Consider the following 18877-nt stretch of genomic DNA (forward strand, 5'->3'; position numbering starts at 1 on the left):
ATGATTTTAGTTTTGTATCATCCGTTGGGATAGTTGTGTGTTAAGTGAACTAGCAACCATTTCAAAAATGTATTAAGGCCATAAAGCTCGTACCACTAAATACCACAAGATGGCAGCATACATCGAGTTGCAAATTCAGCCTCACAAATACTTTGCACATGTATTTGTAACTTGGGGTTATGTCTTTTTGGGGGTGTGGCTTTATGAAAAACTTAATCAAATCCCTGAATCCATAAGACTCAAATGATCTCAGGTCACCTCTAAACATTCACTTTCTCAGTACATTCTAGAGGTTGAGTTTCCCCTCAAAGAAACTACCATTCCCTCTGAGGAGATTGCTATCTGAGCATTTGCTTTTGATTTATGTCTGTCAGGAATGAGACAAGAACTAAGGAGGCCTTCTTAAAATTCACAACAGCTTATTTTTTGTTGCTGTCTTCGATGTTTGACGATTACTACAAAGTTTTGCTTTTTGCGGTAAATAAAAACACTCCTCAGAGAAGATAAGGAATTATCCCCGCTCTTGGGACTGTCCAGAGTTAGCTGGCCAACAGCTTGCACTGCACATGTATTCTGCTATATTATCACTATTCTTCAAGTATTTTGTTGTCAGCTTGTTTGGTCTTCTTTTACACATATTTTTCTTGGAAAAGGATATATATATATATATATCTTTTCCTTGGAAGAGGAAATTTCTACTTTTAAAATTGAATAACCCTATAAGAGCATCCCTGGAAATAAAGCCCCTGGCCCTTGAGTACTCAGTCCCAGGAGATATTCCTGCCTGTTAAACTCCTCCTCTGTAGTAATAATAATAGTTGAGATTAAGCGGCTCACTTTGAGAGTGTTATCTGCTAAGTACTCCCTAAAGGTCCAAAATAAATAAATACCCCAAACAGGCATTAGCACCTTCCATATTCTAGCCTTGATGCTTTTATTGACTCATCCCAAAGATGGAATGAATTAGAAATATTTAGGAGTACTAGATGTAAGTAAATAAATATCAAATACAGTAACAGACTAGATTGAATTTTTCTATTTAAAAATGCTTTAGAATTTTAGTTCTTTATATATATGTACTGAGAATTGAACGTAGGCTTTCATCCAAGCCAGGCAAGAGCTCTATGACTGAGCTGTATCTTTGGTCCAGCCTTAGGCTACTATTCAAAGAGCAAAGGATATCAGAGCTAGATATGAAGTGATGAATCAAAGCAGTCACTTGTTCTTGTCTAACTTCAGGGGCCTGTCTTGAATCTACCTCTTTGCCAGGAACTCAGAAGAGAACCTCATTCGTGATACATATTTTAAGGGAATAAAATAAAACTTTTGTTCAAAAAGAGACTTCATTGGATGCTTTTTGTTATAGGGAGCCCTGGAGAGGAATGAAAGCAAGATTCTTCATTTCCAGCTTGAACTCTCAGAAGCTAAGGCAGAGCTGGAAAGGAAGCTGTTGGAGAAAGAGGAAGAAACAGAGAAGTTGAGGTATTCAGGACTATGTTGCTGAACAAGAGCCATGAATGTCAGAGTTCCAGAATGAACAGAACTCATTGCAGGGCTGCTTTCATGACCCCTGCCAGAGCATGACCAAAGACACTTGGTCTAACTTGACACTAGGATTTCCCATTAAGTGCATCCCTGTTTAGAGAAAGGTATTTCTATACAGACATTGCTCACTCTTGTGGTTTTCTGCTCTCCAGCACGGGGAGGACTGCATTGGGTAAAGATCACCTGTGGTGTGTGGGTCTGCTTCTTTGGAGTCCCATTCAGGTGGAGTCTGGAAACTGAGATGCTGGAACATGGAAGAAAGGACAACAAGTTTGGCATGGTGCTTTCAAGCTAATGTTAGACCAGAGAGAAGGATTCCTTAGCCCTAGCCTGTTCCCTGGGAGAAAGCAGAGTCAAGAACAAGGCTGTTGAAATAGTGGAGTCTTACCTGCTAGGTCACTGTGGGAGACAGGGTTCCCGGTTGCTGGACCCTTTCTTTACTTCCTTGTAACAAGCTGGTGATTCTAGACACTTCACTGCTTAGATTCTCAGGGAAGGGACATGCCATAACCTACATGCCACAGAAGGTGGTCAGGGTGATCAGGAAGTTGGTGCTGGCAAAGTGCTTTGCATTCTACAGATTACAAATTAAACACTTAGAGGTAGGAAAAAAAATTACCTTTTGGGCTGTTTGCTGTTCCCTTAACCTAGTGGGTCTCTACTTTCCTAATGCTGTCAGCCTTTAATATAGTTCCTCATGTTGTAGTGACCCCCCAACCATGAAGTTATTGTTGCTACTTCATAACTATAATTTTGCTGCTGTTGTGAATCATAATGTAAAGATCTGTGTTTTCTGATGTCTTAGGCGACCCCTGTGAAAGGGTTGTTTGACTCCCAAAAGGAATCTTGACCCCCAGGTTGAGAACTGTGCCTTAACCAAAGCCCTAAGTCTGCAAAGAAGATCATAAAGTAGTCTGAGGTTCAACTGGCAACTTGTTCTCAATGTCTTTGTTAAACAAACAAAACAAGCCCATGCCATGTTAACACATCCTGTTGAACTAGGCTTCTTCCCATAGATTGTTTTCTATCCAAACTTCCAGATGGTCAATATTTAGTGAGGGTTCCAAGCCAAGCTTATCCTTCTGTGTGCTCTGAGTTAACTCAGCCCTCATGCACAAGTATTTTCATGGAACTGGCTCTAGTGAAGAAATCTGGTGTACTGACAAGTATCTGAAATAATTCTTTGATAAAGGGCAAGCATATAAAGCTCTAATATTTATGCTATTTTTGTACACAAGTAACAAAAATGAACATCTCCTTTTGATAGTTAAAAGAAAATATAAACTTGATCTCAGGTAACGTCAAACCTCAGCTATAAATAAACCAAGTGAGGAAAATGAATCCTCAGAGAGTCCGTGTCGTGTCAGGTACATCTGAATGTCGGAGAACAGTTCCCCAATTATAATCATCAGTGCAAAGGAAGTCAGAGATTCAAACAGCTAAGGTTAAGAGGAGAGAGCTGAAGGGAACATGAGCTGTGATGGGCTGGAAAAGGAAGGGGCGGCTGAGGCTTGGACACAAGCTCAGTGTCGGCTTTAGCTGATGACTCACAGTGGCTATAATCGGTACATCCAGCAAGTACAGATGAGCATCTCACAAAACACCGCACGCACTGTCCCAGACCTTCCCTGCTTTGTGTGAGTGCGGACTGTAGCAAATGCCTTGCGCTAATCTAGTGGTTCATTCTGAATCTGGGGTTAGAATAAAATAGAGTAGACTACAAGGGAAATATAGCCCAAGCATAGAATTCTAAGCAATCAAGAATCATAAGATAGAGTATAGATCTCAAAAAGCTATCACCTGAGGGCAGGAGGAGGTTGAAGACCCCATGTTCACATCAACCATGTGAATTACCACAAAAATTGAAGTTGTCTATTAAGACACTATGCAAAAAGTTGAAGGGGCCAAGACGCAGCAGAGAAGGTCAAGCTTTTAGAGCACAGCACCTGTGGACCTCTCTGTGTGTTCTCGGGTGCGGAGCATTCTGTCAGTCTGGTGAGGAATGCTGAGTGAGCCCAGGAGAGAACCTAGTGATGGGGAAGAGATCAACAGCTGGTGTGAGATATTTACCTCCTGATGAAGATGTGAGCTCTCAGGGTTGGCAGGATGTTTTGTGTCGTGGTGGAGTAGTTGGGACTTCTAAGCTCAGAGATGGCTTGGATCTTTTACGTCTTTATATTTTTTTTTAAGGTAGAGATAACTCATTTTTAAAAAAAGTTCCATTTGCTTGGTCACATTATCAGAATAGATAGCCTTTAAGAAATCTGTGATAATCTGAACACAGAAGCAATAGCCAAGATATAAAAAAACACTAGTTTTCTTCAAAGATAACTGCTTTTTTTATTTGTTTATTTTTAGTTAAAAATTCTTTTGAGAATTTCATATATGAGTACTGTATTTACATAACATCTATCCTCTCTTCCCCCTCCAATTCTTCCAATTCACCCCAAACTCCCTCTTAAATTCATGACCACCACCCCCTTCTCCTCATCTTCATCATCATCCTTGCCAGAGGATGGTACTGGATCCTCTGGAGCTGGAGGTACAGGAAGTTGTGAGCTGCCCAGTATTGGGTGCTAGGAACCAAATTTGGGTCCTCTGCATGAGAAGCAACCGCTTGTAAACCACTGGGCCATCTGTGCAGCCTACAGTGTCTCATTTTTCTTTTAAAGACATGCTTGAGGGAGCTCTGACTTTAAACACTTTTTGATCCTGTGTGAATGGTGTTGCCTGTATCACAGTCATCACTTAGGCCATTGTCTTTGCTGCTCCTTAACATTTATGAATTTCCTCAGGTAGCCACAGGAAAGATGGCATTTGAAACACTTACTTTGCTGAAGCAGAATCTATTTGTGGATAGAGGATTGGCTGGCAGGCTGCAAAGGCTTCAGTGTTCCTGGTAGGGAGAGTTACCTGAGGAAAGAGAAGGAGTTCCCCCATCGGAAATCAGGGCAGCGTCTTCAGAATATAAGTGATGTAGAGTATGCCTATTCGTTTATTAGTTTGCAAGGGATGCTGTCAAACAAAACAAATAAACAAACAAACAAACCCCACAGACTGGATGATTTATACAATACAAATTCACATTTTCACAGCCTGGACACTGTAGATCTGAGATCATGATGTGGATGAGCAGTTTTTCCCTATGACCTCTGTCCTCATCTTGAAGGCAGATGGCTGCTCTCTCTGCATTTCCACAGGATCTTTCTATTGGGAGGATGTATTTCTTCTGTCTTCTTCTCCCGAAGACTGTGCTATTGGATTATGACCCTTCCTCAACACTCTCATTTTACCTTTACTGCTTCTTTAGAGACACACTTACACAGGTCTTTGAAGTCCCATCTCAAAGCACAACACTGTGTTTCCGGTGCTTAAGGCTTCAGCATTTGAAGGCTACATAATTTGATCCATAACAACCTCATTATCTTTATATGCCTGCAAGCTTCTGGGATTCTAATCTGTGAGATGAATGCACAGTACCTAGGGATATGCACTAAATGTAAGACAGAAGACCAGTTTTAACACTGGGTTAAAAGTCAGTATGAACTAAAAGTTACTATGAAATAAAAAAGTTACTTCCCTAATTTTTCTATAACTACATCTGTGGCCCTTTCACCCATAATAAATGTGGTCATGAAAAGTGGAGGCCCCTACCTGTGAACCAATAGCAAACTCCAGCCGTAACCTTACTAATAGTTAGTGGTGCTTCTCTGATCAGCATGAGAGGTCAGGACACACTCTATGACAATTCAGTGTGGAATCTGACCCATGACAAATACACTTTAGATGTTTGTTGTTATCACCTCTATAAGGATAAAAAGATAAAAGACTTCTTCCTTCCACTCATCTGTCTAGGACTAGCGCTCTGTTGCAGTGAGTTTAAGAGGACATGTATTTTTGGTAGCAGTTAAAGTTTCTTGATGAACAGCCACCAAATACTGAGGAGTTAAAAGGAGTGAAGTTAATGTTTTTTTTTTTTTCTCTGAAACCAGAGTCTGAACTAGGTTAAAATGGAAAGTAAGCCACTAATCAAAGTTGTTCCAGAAACCAAAGTTTTTCTGTCTTTGATAGCACAGGTAAGGAGGAGAGGGTGTAGATTCACACAATCAGTATGATTCAACACCCTATGAGAGAGGCTTTTAATGGCCCATTGCACCACAGTCCCAATTAACAAATTAGTAGTTAGTCCCATGGTGCCTAACTGTTTGTAAGTAAAAATTCCCATGATTTTCAAAAATCTTCTTTGCATTCTTGAATACGAAGATAGTTTTCTCAACTAGCAACTGTCCTTCAAACTCCTAGAAAGAGAAGGCAACACACACACACACACACACACACACACACACACACACACACACACACACACATACACACACACCCTAAACCCACGTTATTATAGAAGATTGTAGACCATTAGAGCAGTATGGCTGGATCTCAGGGCTTGTTTCAATCTCACCCTCAGTAGCTCTTGCCTGCTGTATTCAGACTTGATTTTTGTAAACACTTGGAAGTAGTTTAAACATTATGGTTGTCTAATAGAACATCCATTCTTCATCTGGAGACACTCTAGGAAATCTAGAGTTTATCAGTCTTGTCTTAGTTAGGGTTTCCATTGCTGTGATAGAACACCACAACCAAAAGCAACTTGGGGAGAAAGGATTTATTTCACCTTACCACTTCTAAGTCCATTGCTGAGGGAAGCTGGGACAGGAACTCAAGACAGGAACCGCGTGCAGGGGTTGGTGTAGACTCCATAGAGGAACACTACCTATGGACTTTTTCCCCATGGCCTGCTCAGTTTGCTTTCTTAAACCACCCAGAACCATCAGCCCAGGGGTGTCGCCACCAACAGTGAGCTCTGCCTTCTCATATCAATCAACAACAACAACAATAGTAATGTTATAATGACAGTAGACTCATTAATCTAATGCTCAGCTTCCTCCGTTTATAAAATGGAAACTCTTTAGACTCATTTTGTTAGTCTCTGAGAATGTTTTTGTTTTACTATGTTTTCTGTAACTTGAAAAATGAGAGGTGGCTGTTTTTAATTTGGGTGTGTGATGGTCTTCCCCAATGTTGCTCTGCAATCAGGGAGAAGCATCAGCAGGCCCTGGCTTCCCTGCAGTCCAGTCTGGATTCTGAAACTTTGAGCAGAATGGAGGCCACCCGGCTGAGGAAGAAGATGGAAGAGGACCTCAAGGAGATGGAGATTCAGCTTTGTGCTGCCAACCGGCAGGTGTCACAGACAACTAGGGCCTTGGGCCAGCTTCAGAGTCAAATGAAGGTACCTTCCCACCGTACTAAAGGACAGAGATAGACATAACCCGAGTGACAGAATCCACTGGGCAGTAAAGAAGAAAACCACAAATCTCACTCTTCAAGAAGGCTGGAGCATGCTTACCTTAAAGTAGGTGGAGCTCTGCCAGGATCGTGCATGCTCAGGGACACATCCCACTCTGGGAGTGGGATATTAGACAGGAAGAAGGAATAGACAGAGTTGTAGGCAACCAGCTGCTTCCACGACACCATGTGGGGCATGTTTACATCAGTATGTCACAATGACAGTTTCATTCATAGCCTCCTCTTGGCGCAAATGGTAGGATGGGCACCATTATTTGAGGATAACAGCAGGGATTTTCTTGTCAAATGGGGACTTCCTCAGAAGTAAATTCTCTCCTGCTCTAAAGAAAATTGTGTTTTACCACCTAAAGTCTAACGTAAGCCACCAGGCTGGGAGAAATAAGACAGAAATTAAGAACAAGATAAGGAAAGAGGAGGAATAACTGACTCCGTAGTGAGCCATCACTACATACCCCTCAGCACAGTAGCTGGTCCTGCTTGCTGTCTGATTTCTAATGCAGAGAGTTTAACTTTTTGGCTTCCTCTCTGTCCCTTTCCTCCTGGCAGCTGCTGAGATCAACAACTTCCTGCCCTTGTTGCTCAAGACACTTTCTCTCTTTGACTTCAGTAAACTGTCCTTGAGCTACCTCCCAGGGTCTGCTTGGGAAGCCTTTTACTTATGAGATCAAGGACCTGGAAGCTTGTCTCTGTATGGCGGTGCTCCCCGCTTCCCCAGCTAACAGTAGAACTTAGAGGGATCCATGCCTCAGGCCCAGGTTTTCTTTTGCAGGAGCTCCAACAGCAGCTGGATAACAGCACGTACCAGAACAAGGACCTGAAGGAACGGGTGGCTCTGGCTGAGCAGCGCAACACTCTTCTTCAGTCTGAACTAGAAGAGCTGAGGTCCTTGCAAGAGCAGACAGAGCGAGGGCGCAAGCTGGCAGAAAAAGAGCTCCTGGAAGCCACAGAAAGAATCCATCTTTTCCACACCCAGGTAGGACACGTTCATCTTCTCTGTTAGCTGGGTCAGTTGGTTGAAGGAAGCAGTTCACATCCTGGGACCAACTAAGGATCTGTATGGTGGCCATGTCAAGTCTTAGGTGTGGCACTAGATGCACAATGGTTACACCTTTCATCCCAAGCATTAGGTTCCCAGAGCAGCTGTAACAAAGCACCACCAACAGATGTCTTTAAACAAGTTTATTTTTTGACAGTCCTAGGTGCTAGCCATCCACATCTAGGTATTGCAAGAGCTGTGCTCCCGCTGAAACTCACAGAAGACTCAGCTTCTCTGTGCTTCTGACGGTTTCCTGACATGCTTTCTATCGATGCCGTTTCAGTTCCTAGCCCTCACATGCATTCTGCTTTTGTCTTGTTCTTCTGTGAGTGTGTCTCTGTCCAGATTTCTCCTTTATATAAGGATATACCATATGTCATTATGGCCTACCTTAATGACCCAGTATTAACTTGATTAACTCATTTAAAGCTTTATTTCTAAATAAGCTTGTATTCTGTAGAACTAGGGCTTCAGGGTTTAACATACGCTTCTGTAGGCATGGTGGGGAGTGTAGTGCAACTGTAACACTAAGCTTTCTGCTTGAAGAATGGACTATCAGGACATTCACAGCCAAGATGGCAGAGGAGAGATAAACATTTCTTATTGGTCTAAAATCATCTGCTTGCTACCTTGTTCCCTTGTTCCGTCTCAGTGACTTGATTCCCAGCATTCTGGGAATCTTTTACATCCTTATTAGCTTCTCTCACTCTTCTGGCTTCCCCTGTAAGGTTGTGTAAGTGGTGATGAGCAGGATTCTTAGATTATTCCTAGATCATTTTTCTGAAAGCAGAAGAAGCCACAATGACAGTGACAAATGCCTTAGCAAGTTTGTCAAGCACTGAGCATTTTTAGGGCACATACTATAACTTAGATACGTGTGCAAATAATGTCCTCACTGTCCCCAAACAGTGAAGATACAAGTAAACAACCACACTGTACTGTTATGAGTGCTATAGAGGACATACGACTCTGTGGAATGCCCAAATAATCCTAAATAGGTCAGGCAGGGACATAATAGTTTTCTTCCTAGTCATGAAAGTCACGGAAGAAGTGGGACAAGGTGGTAGAAAGAAAAATTAAGATGGAGAATTTGGAATTTAAGGTAAACTCATATAGTAGAAGACAATGCAGTTAGGAGAGAAGAAAAGAAATATTGTTAAGAGACAAGTAGGCTCAAGGTACCGGGACCTTGAGTGTGAGACTAGTGGAGCTTGAATTTGATCAGCAGATAATGGGAGCCACTGAAAAATTGTGAGCAGCTGGGGGTGAAGTTATTAGATGCACACTTTGAAAAGTTTACTCTGGTGACCATTGAGAAGGATAAATTAAAGCCTCTGAGGTCAGACTGCCACTCTTGGGAGTGTTGAAAATATCTTGGGTCATTTTAGTTGTTATAGTGACTGGGAGGTGCCATTGGCATTTTTTGGGCAGGGTCCAGAGACCTCCTTTGAAGTACCCTATGATTCCATATCACAAAAGTATTCCTGCTGTTCCCAGAATGTCAGTAGTGCCCTCACTGGGAAATGAGTAAATCAAATCTGTACCTGCCACAAGGTGTTACAATTACTCTTTGTCTACAGTAAATTCTTGAAATGACATCATCTTTCTGGTTGCCATGGATCAGGAACAAATATGCTGTAGGGTATGCATAATTATTAACAGGTTAACTCATTTCAACACGTCTTTGTGTGTATTGGTCAGTGTAGAACACTTGCCTTGAGTGTTCAACCCAGCTTGAGTTCAACCCAGCTGCAACAGAGAAAACCAAAACCAAAACCATAAGAAGTTCTTTTTCCATTAAGGTTTATCTTAGTAAAATGTGGCATATTGGATCATTTTCTTGAAAATATATTACCCATTGTTGTAACTGGACATTTCCTGTCCTGACTGCCCATTCCCAAATACCCAGTAGCCACTTCCCAACTTACCATACATAGGCTTATATTAATTATAAATGATCAGCCAGTAGCTCAGTCTTGTTACTAGCTAACTCTTATACTTAAATTAACCTTTATTTCTTTTATGCCTTGCCATGTGGCTCATGGCTTGTTACCTCATTTTCTACACATCTTGTTTGTCCGGCGGCTGGCTTGCATCTCCCCCAACTCTCCTGACTCTGCCCTTTGTCCTCCCATCATTCTTTCTGTGTCAGGCTGTCTTGCCACTCTCTTCTTGTCCTGCTGTTGGCCAATCAGTTTTTTTATTATTATTAATAATGGGCATAATCCACAGCACATTGTCTGCCATGCATAGTAACTACTACTGACAAGTCACTTGACGTGCATGCTGTAACTGATAATGTACTGTGTGTCCTAATGTGAAGAGAGAAGTGGGAAGAGAGGGAGGGGAGGAGGGAGGGAGAGAGAGAGAGCTAGAACAGCAGGATATGGTTTTGAGGGAGGAACATAGAACAGTGTATTGTAGTGTGCCGCTTCATTTTTGTCAACTTGACACAAATTGAAGTCAGCTGGAAAGAGGAAACCTTAGTTAAGAAATTGCCTCCATTCAATTGGCCTGTAGGCAAGTCTGTGGGGGCATTTTCTTGATTAATAACTGATGGAACAGGGCCCATCCCATTGTGGGTCTAGGCAGGTGGTCCTGGTTTTATAAGAAAGCAGACTGAACAAGCCATAGCCTGTAAGCACCTGTGAGCAAACTCATGCATTGCCTCTGCATCAGTTCCTGCCTCTAGGTTGCCTGGACTTTTCTTGGTGATTGACAGTATAAGCTGAAATAAAATCTTACCTCCCCAAGTTGGTCAGCGTTTTATCACAGCAATAGAGAAGTAAACTAGGACTCTTAGTTAATGATGTCTTGGACTGCAGGGCAGTTTCTGAAACTTGAGTCATTAACATGAGCGTTCCAATCCTTGGATCTCACACTACCCTATAAGGTCCTCATCTCTGCAGCAGACGGAGGCTCAACAGACTCTCAGGTGCTGCCCCTGTGTCCAGCATTCATCTAGGAGACATGCACTCCTCTTAAAGACCTCTTGCTTTGAACAGACATCTGAGTACAACTCACACAAATGATCCTCTGCACCTAATACCTTAACCTTCCTCCTTCTGAAAATGGGAGCAAGGAGACATGGAGGCATTAAACCTGCAGAAAGGTTAATTGTCATCTCCTTAGGAAAGTTGAAGCGATTGCTACACAATCGAATCAGTGTTTAGACTTGTACCATCCTCCACACTGAGAGACCTCCTACAGAGTAATGTGCAGGGAGCACCCATAAGATACTTCAGGAAAATACACTTCATTTCCCCCGACCACACTGAAGGCACTGGAAATCCTGCAGAGCACAGGGCCTGCCCCTCCACAGGATGGAGAGAGGCATTCTTGATGGTGCTGTGGGAGGCGGGCAGAACCTGTGAGCCTGGGCTACCTTCCTTCTCTGTTCAAGGCTTAATCTGCCCCAAGAAAGGCGATAACTGGAGGGAAAGTGAAAGGATGATGAGAAAGGACGAAATGAAAGGAGAAATGAAAAGTGGGAGGCCCATGCTTTTTACACACGCTCTTTGTGCTAAGGTTTCACACGCTCACAAAAGCCTCACTTCAAACACAGGGCAGATGCAGCAAAGGGGCCTTGGCCTCCGGTGCGACAATCAGGAAGAAACTGGGGCAGCATGGCTGCAGATCACAAAGGCCTCCCTTTAATGGTGTCCTAGGGGCTGGGGCTGAGCTTTATGTTATCTGTTTTCCACCTCCTCCTCCTCCTCACTGCAGGGTAAGACAGGAAGGCAGGTGGGCAAAGAGGGGAATCCATTTTCTTCCTGCGGCAGCATGCTGGAATCCTCCAGGTGGCTGCAGGTGACTCCAACTTCTGCCCTGGGATACTTCTTTCTATCACACTGAAAAAGCATTGCTCGATAAGTTAAAAACTAAACCCATATTCTGGCTTTGGATTATTTGAAATGACCCATTCTGATTCAGGATTCTGTCTCTTTTCTCCTGGCAGTGGTTCTCAACCTTTCTAATGCTGTGGCCTTTTAATACAGTTCCTCATCTTGTGGTGACCCGCAACTATAAGATTATTTTCATTGCTGCTTCCTAATTGTAATTTTGCTACTGTTATAATGGTAATGTAAATATCTGATATGCAGGATGGGTCTTAGGCAGCAACCCCTGTGAAAAAGGTTTATCCTCAAAGGGGTCGAAACCCACAGGTTGAGAATTGCTGTTCTAAATGAAACCCCTTCATTTGATCTGCTTTTTGTGCCCAAACCACCACCTGGGGCTGGAATTCTTACTTAACTGCATATGGCCGACGATGATAAATTGCTCCAATCCAGAGCTGCTTGCCTGTGTATTGCTGGTCTCTGGTTGCCTAACTGGAATGCTATCCTTCCTTAGAACACAGGTCTCCTCAGCCAGAAGAAGAAACTGGAGGCTGATGTTGCCCAGATGCAGAAGGAAGCTGGAGAGCTGTTGCAGAGGTGTCAAAGGGCAGAAGAAAAGGCCAGGAAGGCAGCTGCTGAGGTGGGCCTGTTGGTCGTATGCTCACTTCTGTCCTCCAGAGTTCACTAGAGCTATAGCCCAAAGGCAGGACCTGCTGCAGCCCACATGGATTTCATTGATCCCCATATAATAAGGAGGAGGTTAGCTGACCTGTGGCTTCCCCATTATCCAGAACACTTAAGTCAATTGGCTGTTGTCTTCTAACCTACCTTGACAATGAGAAGGAGAGACTGAATGTCTAAAAGCCAAATCCTCTGAAAACAACAGTCTTTCTTTTTAAGGCTAGCTTTTTTTTTTCAGTTGTGAATCAGTATAACTGGTGTCTAGAAAGAATTCTTTCTGTGCTTCCTTACAAATTTTCATTTTTCTTGGGTATGTAATGGTTTTACGGTGATATTGAGAAGAGCAGTTAAACCACTTATGGTTTACAATCCATACTATTACTGGGGTAGCAAAACTAGACTGGGAAGGCAATGCTTGGGACTGGTGAGCCTGCTTTATTGGTAAACTAAAATTTTTGATGGTGACATTTTCCTAGATGGCACTTAGTTCAGGGTTAGTTGTCAATCTCAACAAGCTGCAAATCTCATTCACCCACTATGAGCAGATGCTACGCTTCTATTAAAAGGCATAGCAAGTGAACAGTACTATTGAGAAAAAGTTATTAATGGAGAGAAAGTGAAGGTTGTGTGTTCAGGGCCTGGGACTGGATGTTTCATGACTTATTACATGGGCCTGAGCATGATTTCAGCCTCTGCTTATCTTTTGAGGGCTTTTTAGGAGTCTGTCAAATGTGTGGCTATATGCAGCATCACATCCCTGCTTTATGAAAGGAAGCTAGTCCTCATGTTTACAACGTTGTGAGAACTGAGGAGACAGGACTTTCATCTAGATTTTACATAAACAGTGATAGTAATGATCCTACTTTTCAGGAAAGTTAATGTTTGAACATGGAATGCCTCCCATTGGCTTATGTGTTCGAACAATGGGTTCGAGCCAATGCTGTTATTTTGGGATGTGGGGAACCTTTAGGAAGTAAGGCCTAGCTGGAGTAAGTGGGTCCCTGGGAGATGAGCGTCCTGGACAATCTTGATGCTTCCTGACTGCCAAAGTGATGTAACCAGCCTTCTCATGTTACTGCTGCTGACACAGGGCCATCTCCATCCCCTTTTGGGGTTCTTAATCTCAGAGTTTGAGAGAAAAACCCCAGTGCAGGCTAGTTGTAAACTTCAACTGCCATCCAGGGGTGGAGAATGGAGGATGATGCATGGAAAAAGCCACGCCATTTAAGCTGGCCTGGAGCTCAGACATGTGACAGAAAAGTGGCCATGCCTCAGGGAGGGAGGCATTAGGAAAGAGTAAGAACGTCCAACATTTTGGGGAAACCCAAAGTGTTAAGGAAAGCATGCTTAGAAAAAAGGATAGAAAGAAGAAAAGGGAAAATGACATTTTTCTGGGTAATTCAGTAAAATGAGCAGGTGTATGAAGTTACATGTCTATGGTGCAGTAAGCTATTACCTAGGAGCCGGGAGTCTGAGAAGAAAAAGTGTGGAATCTCATTAAAGGGAAAATTATCCTGCCCATCTCGTCTTCATTGTAGTTTAAGGTAAACCCTCTTTCCCAGGGGTTCTTGGCTAGGCCGAGTGACTGATGCCTCCACCCAGATAGAATGTTAAGCCTCCACCCAGGCCAGAGAGTCTGCTTGCTTGCCCAGAAGGGTTTTCCCACCATCTAACAGTGTCACAGCTGCAAGCTGTTCCTGCCCCCACGTCTTCCCACCAGGTGGATCTGTTTCCCCTGAGCCATGAGCCATGAAAATCCTTCACCCCGTAACACTTGTTTCTGTCAAACATTCACAGCAACAAGAAAGTAACTGATAGACATGTCAATTTCCTATTTTTGTCATGGCTTCTTGTTATTATAGAAAATTTCTGAAGTTGGCTAGCTTTCTAAAGCAAAGAAGCTTGTTTAGCTTGTGGTCCTGTGAGTTTTAAAAGGCCTAGTGCTAACCATGCTGCTGTGGTGAGGGCTTCAGGGTGGATGGTATTGCACTGGACAGAACACAAGTGGAAACGAGTTCTAGTGTTACTGGAAATCAGAGAGCACGAGTTCCAACCATTCCTTTTGAGACATCCCTGGTTTGTCTAAGCCTATCCCATTAGGTGGCTATTCTTAAAGATCTTAGCTCCCAATATCACCATATGGAAACCATATGCACAGTGGCAACCAGATAGACAGAAAGATTTATTCTTGGATTAAGCACACAAAAAGAGGAAACAGCTTGAATTGTACTGAGAAGCCAAGCCATTGTACATGGAGTTAAAACCCAAAGTAGGTTTCATAGCTTACCTTCTTTGTGTCAGATTATTTGTATAGAGCGTGTCTGATGCTATGAAATTCTTGGAGCCTGAATGTGTATACAGTAGTAAATCAGAAGATACATACTTTCGTAGATATTTTACTACATTTTTCCTGATGCCTTATGTGACAGCAGTTATTTTACTCAGTTACAGATATTTCCCCCGCACTTTATTCAGTTAAAAGCCATTCACTCAGTCATCTTGCTTTCAAGATGTATTCTGTCTTGTGTACACAACACTTCATTTTAGGCTTTTTCACATCAATAATCACCCCATTCTCTCATGTGGCTGCTTCAATGTCTACTGGCTGATTTGATCAAAACCCAAGGGAAATCAGGGATTTGAGAGAGCAGGGTGGAAAGAGATTAAATATACAGAGGCCAAGCATACACCCCCTTCCCCCATGAGATTAGGAACCAAAGCTCATTGGAATATGATCAGCTGCCTACAAGATTATCTAAGTCACTTTCCTTCCATCTCTCCTCTTCTTTTTAAAGGATTTATATGTCTTTATTTTATGTGTATGAATCTTTGCATGCATGTGTGTGAACCACATGTGTGTCTGGTGCTTCAGAGGCCAGAAGACAGCAATATATCTGCTGAAGCTGGAGCTCCAGTATGGGTTCTAGGGTCCAAGCCTGGGTCAGATCAAGAACAGCAAGTACCCTAACCACTGAGCTAGCTCTTCAGTCTCTTTTGCCTCCTTTCTTAGGCAGCCAACACATTGGAAGAACTGAAGAAAGAACAAGACACTAGTGCTCACTTGGAGAAGATGAGGAAGAATATGGACCAGACAATTAAAGACTTGCAGAAAAGGCTGGATGAAGCAGAACAGACAGCTGTGCTGGGGAGCAAACAGCAAATCCAGAAGCTGAAATCCAGGGTAGGAGTTTGCTTGGGTAATCGTGAGGGCCTAACACTCTCTGTTCAAGGCCCTAATGTCCCGGAACATCACACCTCATCACTTGGCTTAATGGCACTTGCAGATTCTGAAAGGGTCTGATCTGAATACATTATTGTTTGACCTTGGGCCAGCCAATAGGACTTTCTTGGGTCTGGATGAAAGTTGTCTTCCCTCTCACTGATGGATGAGAAAACGTCTTCTCCCACTCACTATACCCATTCTAGGCTCTATGCAGAGGGGACAGACAGCCCACTCTTTCCAAACACACCTTTGCAGTCTCTTGCTTCTGGGACAATGTTCCTGTCATTTTCTTTAAAGAGAATGCCTGTTTCCTAACAGCTAAAGAAAGGAGAGATGAAAAACATCCATGACCCAGAAAGACTCAGTGCAGATATAACAAAGTCTGATACAAATGATGTGGAGTCTACCTTACAGGAACTACATAGCATTTACTAAAACTACCTTAAAAATGGGATTTTTTAAAAAAATTCCTGGATCAATTTTAATGACTATGTATACGAATACAGTAAACTTCACAAAAGTTGAAAAAAATGTTCTGCTGGGAATTAATGGTTCACAGGGGCCTCTGAAAAGTGGTAATATCCACTTTTGCACATTTCTGGAACATTCATACAGTGAAATACCAATATAAACACATGTTCTATGTTGATTATGTTGATTAAAAGGAAATGAGGAAGGTCTCAGGAATATGTTCTGGAGATTATAAGTAATAATGTGATGATAACGAAAGTAAGTGTTACAAAGTGTTTATAATCTTCTGCTCATGAAAGATTATTTTGTCAAAAATTAGTAATAGGATAAAGACTAATAAAAAATTTACTAGCTCAAGGTAGAGAACAAAGAGATGGAAGTTAGATCTTTGAAATGCACTTTTTAGGTGTTTTGATGGAAAAATCATGTAGCTTTTTATATGTTTCAAATAAAAGAAAAACAAAATTTAATTCAATCCATCCATCCTTAAAATGTAATACTAATAGAAAAACAGCTAGATATATATCAAGCATAAAATAAATATAAAGAATTATTCCCAGTGACCTTTAGCATAATACCTTTTAGTACAACCCCTATGGAATATGTCTTAAAGACAAACAAGCAAAACTCACAAAACCAAAACAAGGCAAAAAAGCAAACTGCATGTCTTGTTCCAAAATACTTTTTTTCATTTAATATTTATGCATGCATAGAATAATGTGTTTCATCAAATCCACCCCATCTCCTTCCTTCCAATTCCTTCCTATCTGCCCACCACTTTTCCTTTCCAACATTATATATGTGCTCTCTCTCTTTTAAATCCCCACTGACTCCATTTAATGTTGCTTAAACGTACATGAGTGTGAGCCATCCTTTGGAGCATGGGTCCCTCTCAGGATCTGCATCCCTGAAGAAACAAATTAACAACTTCAAATAGTAATAAGATGAATATGATATTATTTCAATAGTATATATAGGGACCATGATTTTATTCCAAGAGGAAAAGCACTTAAATGTGTTGATCCCTTTAAAAGGTACATGGATTATAATGGTATTTCCATTACCCATTTAGTGTTACAGGATATTATTTTATTTCATTGTCTTAGTTAGGGTTTTATTGCTGTGAAGAGATGCCATGACCACCAGGGCCACTCTTATAAAGGAAAACATTTCATTGGGGCTGGCTTACAGGTTCAAAGGTTTAGTTCACTGCTGTCACGGCAGGAAGCATGGTAGCATGCAGGCAGACATGCTGCTGGAGAAGGAATTAGAGTTCTACATCTGGATCAGCAGGCAGCAGGAAGAGAGAGTGACAATGTTCCTGGTTTGAGCTTCTGAAACTTCAAGTCCACCTCCGGTGACACACTTCCTCCAACAAGGCCACACCTACTCCAACAAGGCCACACCTCCTAATAGTGCCACCCCCTGTGAGTCTATTGGGATCATTTTCATTCAAACCACCACACTCCTAATTACCATTTGTTCATTGTTATGATCTAGAGCCAATGACAACTAGCAGTGAGCTGGTATCAGGTGATACTGAGAAATTATAGACTTAAAAGTGTAATTAGAATATCATTGTTTTCATCAAGTTCCTGTCCTCTAACAAAGTACCTGAGATAAGATGATTTATGAAGAGCAAAATTTTATTTGGCTCTACTCTTAGTGTCCAATAGCATGGTGCTGGCATCTAGTTAGTTTCTTCTAATCAGGGCCTTCTTGCCACAGCATCATATGGTAGGGGGCATCACGTGGCAAGACACAGCAAACAAGATCTCTTACTAAAGTCATTAATCACCCTGGGAGGGGGGTGGTTGGACCTTTATGACTTCATCTAATCTTAGTTACCTTCAAAAGGCTCCCCCTCCAAATACACATGAAAATTGGGGGTTTAAGTTTCAAACGCATGGACTTTTAGAGGGACACGCTCACACAGTAATCATTACTCCTTAGGATTACATTGCAAGGTCATTACAAGCGAAGATATGGCACCTGGGATTCCCTTCAATAAGGCACCTTTTACCATGAGGTGCTCTAATCACATTTCAAAACAAAACAGAACACCTTAAACACATGCTTTAAAACAAACAGTTCTATTGGCCTGTGTATTACAGTTGGAACTAAGCAGGTCCCTAGTGGATGCATGTCCAGGATGCCCAGAGAGGATGTACTGATGGTTTATCCACAAGGAAGTTGCACACCTGCTCACCTACTTGCCCTGTTGCACCTTCCCGTGGAGGAACAAAGAAGATAGTTTAGCTTAAGGAGCTGCACGAGGTGATGGCAGGAAAGGGGAATCATCCTGAAGAAGCTCACCTACGCCTTAGGGTGCCAGGCCTCAGTTCTAAAAGGATGATCAGACCTCACGGAGAGGTGGCATTTTGGTCAAGAAGGCAGGGAGTGATGCATGGATATCTGGGAGAATGTCCCATCAGCAGGAGCAGCTGCTCACAACAGTCTCCCACACCAAGACTCTGGCCCCTTTCCTGCCTATGTCTTCCCACACATGCTATTCCACTTTATTTAGTTTGCTTCCCTTCGTGAGAAAGCACGCTTATTCATGGGAGAGATGTGGGTATGTTTTCTTCATTGTTCTGACACTGGGGTGTGCTGAGTAGTAGGCACGTCTCTCGGTGACTGTTCTGACTGTACACCCAGGAAGTCCCCTGTTGTACTTCTCTTGCAAAGCAGAGCTGTAGGCCTGCATGTGACATGTATGAG

At 42.3% G+C, this 18877-nt stretch overlaps 1 protein-coding gene across 1 annotated transcript in view; it reads left to right on the forward strand.

Moving 5' to 3' along the window:
* Positions 1 to 18877, forward strand: part of Myh15 (myosin heavy chain 15) — a 125259-nt gene that overhangs the window by 93992 nt on the left and 12390 nt on the right. Inside the window, exons 33-37 of the mRNA XM_052739927.1 lie at positions 1367 to 1482; positions 6637 to 6829; positions 7676 to 7879; positions 12296 to 12421; positions 15473 to 15643. Of these exons, the coding sequence (XP_052595887.1) occupies positions 1367 to 1482; positions 6637 to 6829; positions 7676 to 7879; positions 12296 to 12421; positions 15473 to 15643 (810 nt within the window). The remainder of the gene's footprint in view (positions 1 to 1366; positions 1483 to 6636; positions 6830 to 7675; positions 7880 to 12295; positions 12422 to 15472; positions 15644 to 18877) is intronic.

The sequence above is a fragment of the Peromyscus californicus genome, unplaced genomic scaffold (genome assembly GCF_007827085.1).
Source record: "Peromyscus californicus insignis strain IS unplaced genomic scaffold, ASM782708v3 Scaffold_16__1_contigs__length_79575227, whole genome shotgun sequence".
NCBI lineage: Eukaryota > Metazoa > Chordata > Mammalia > Rodentia > Cricetidae > Peromyscus > Peromyscus californicus.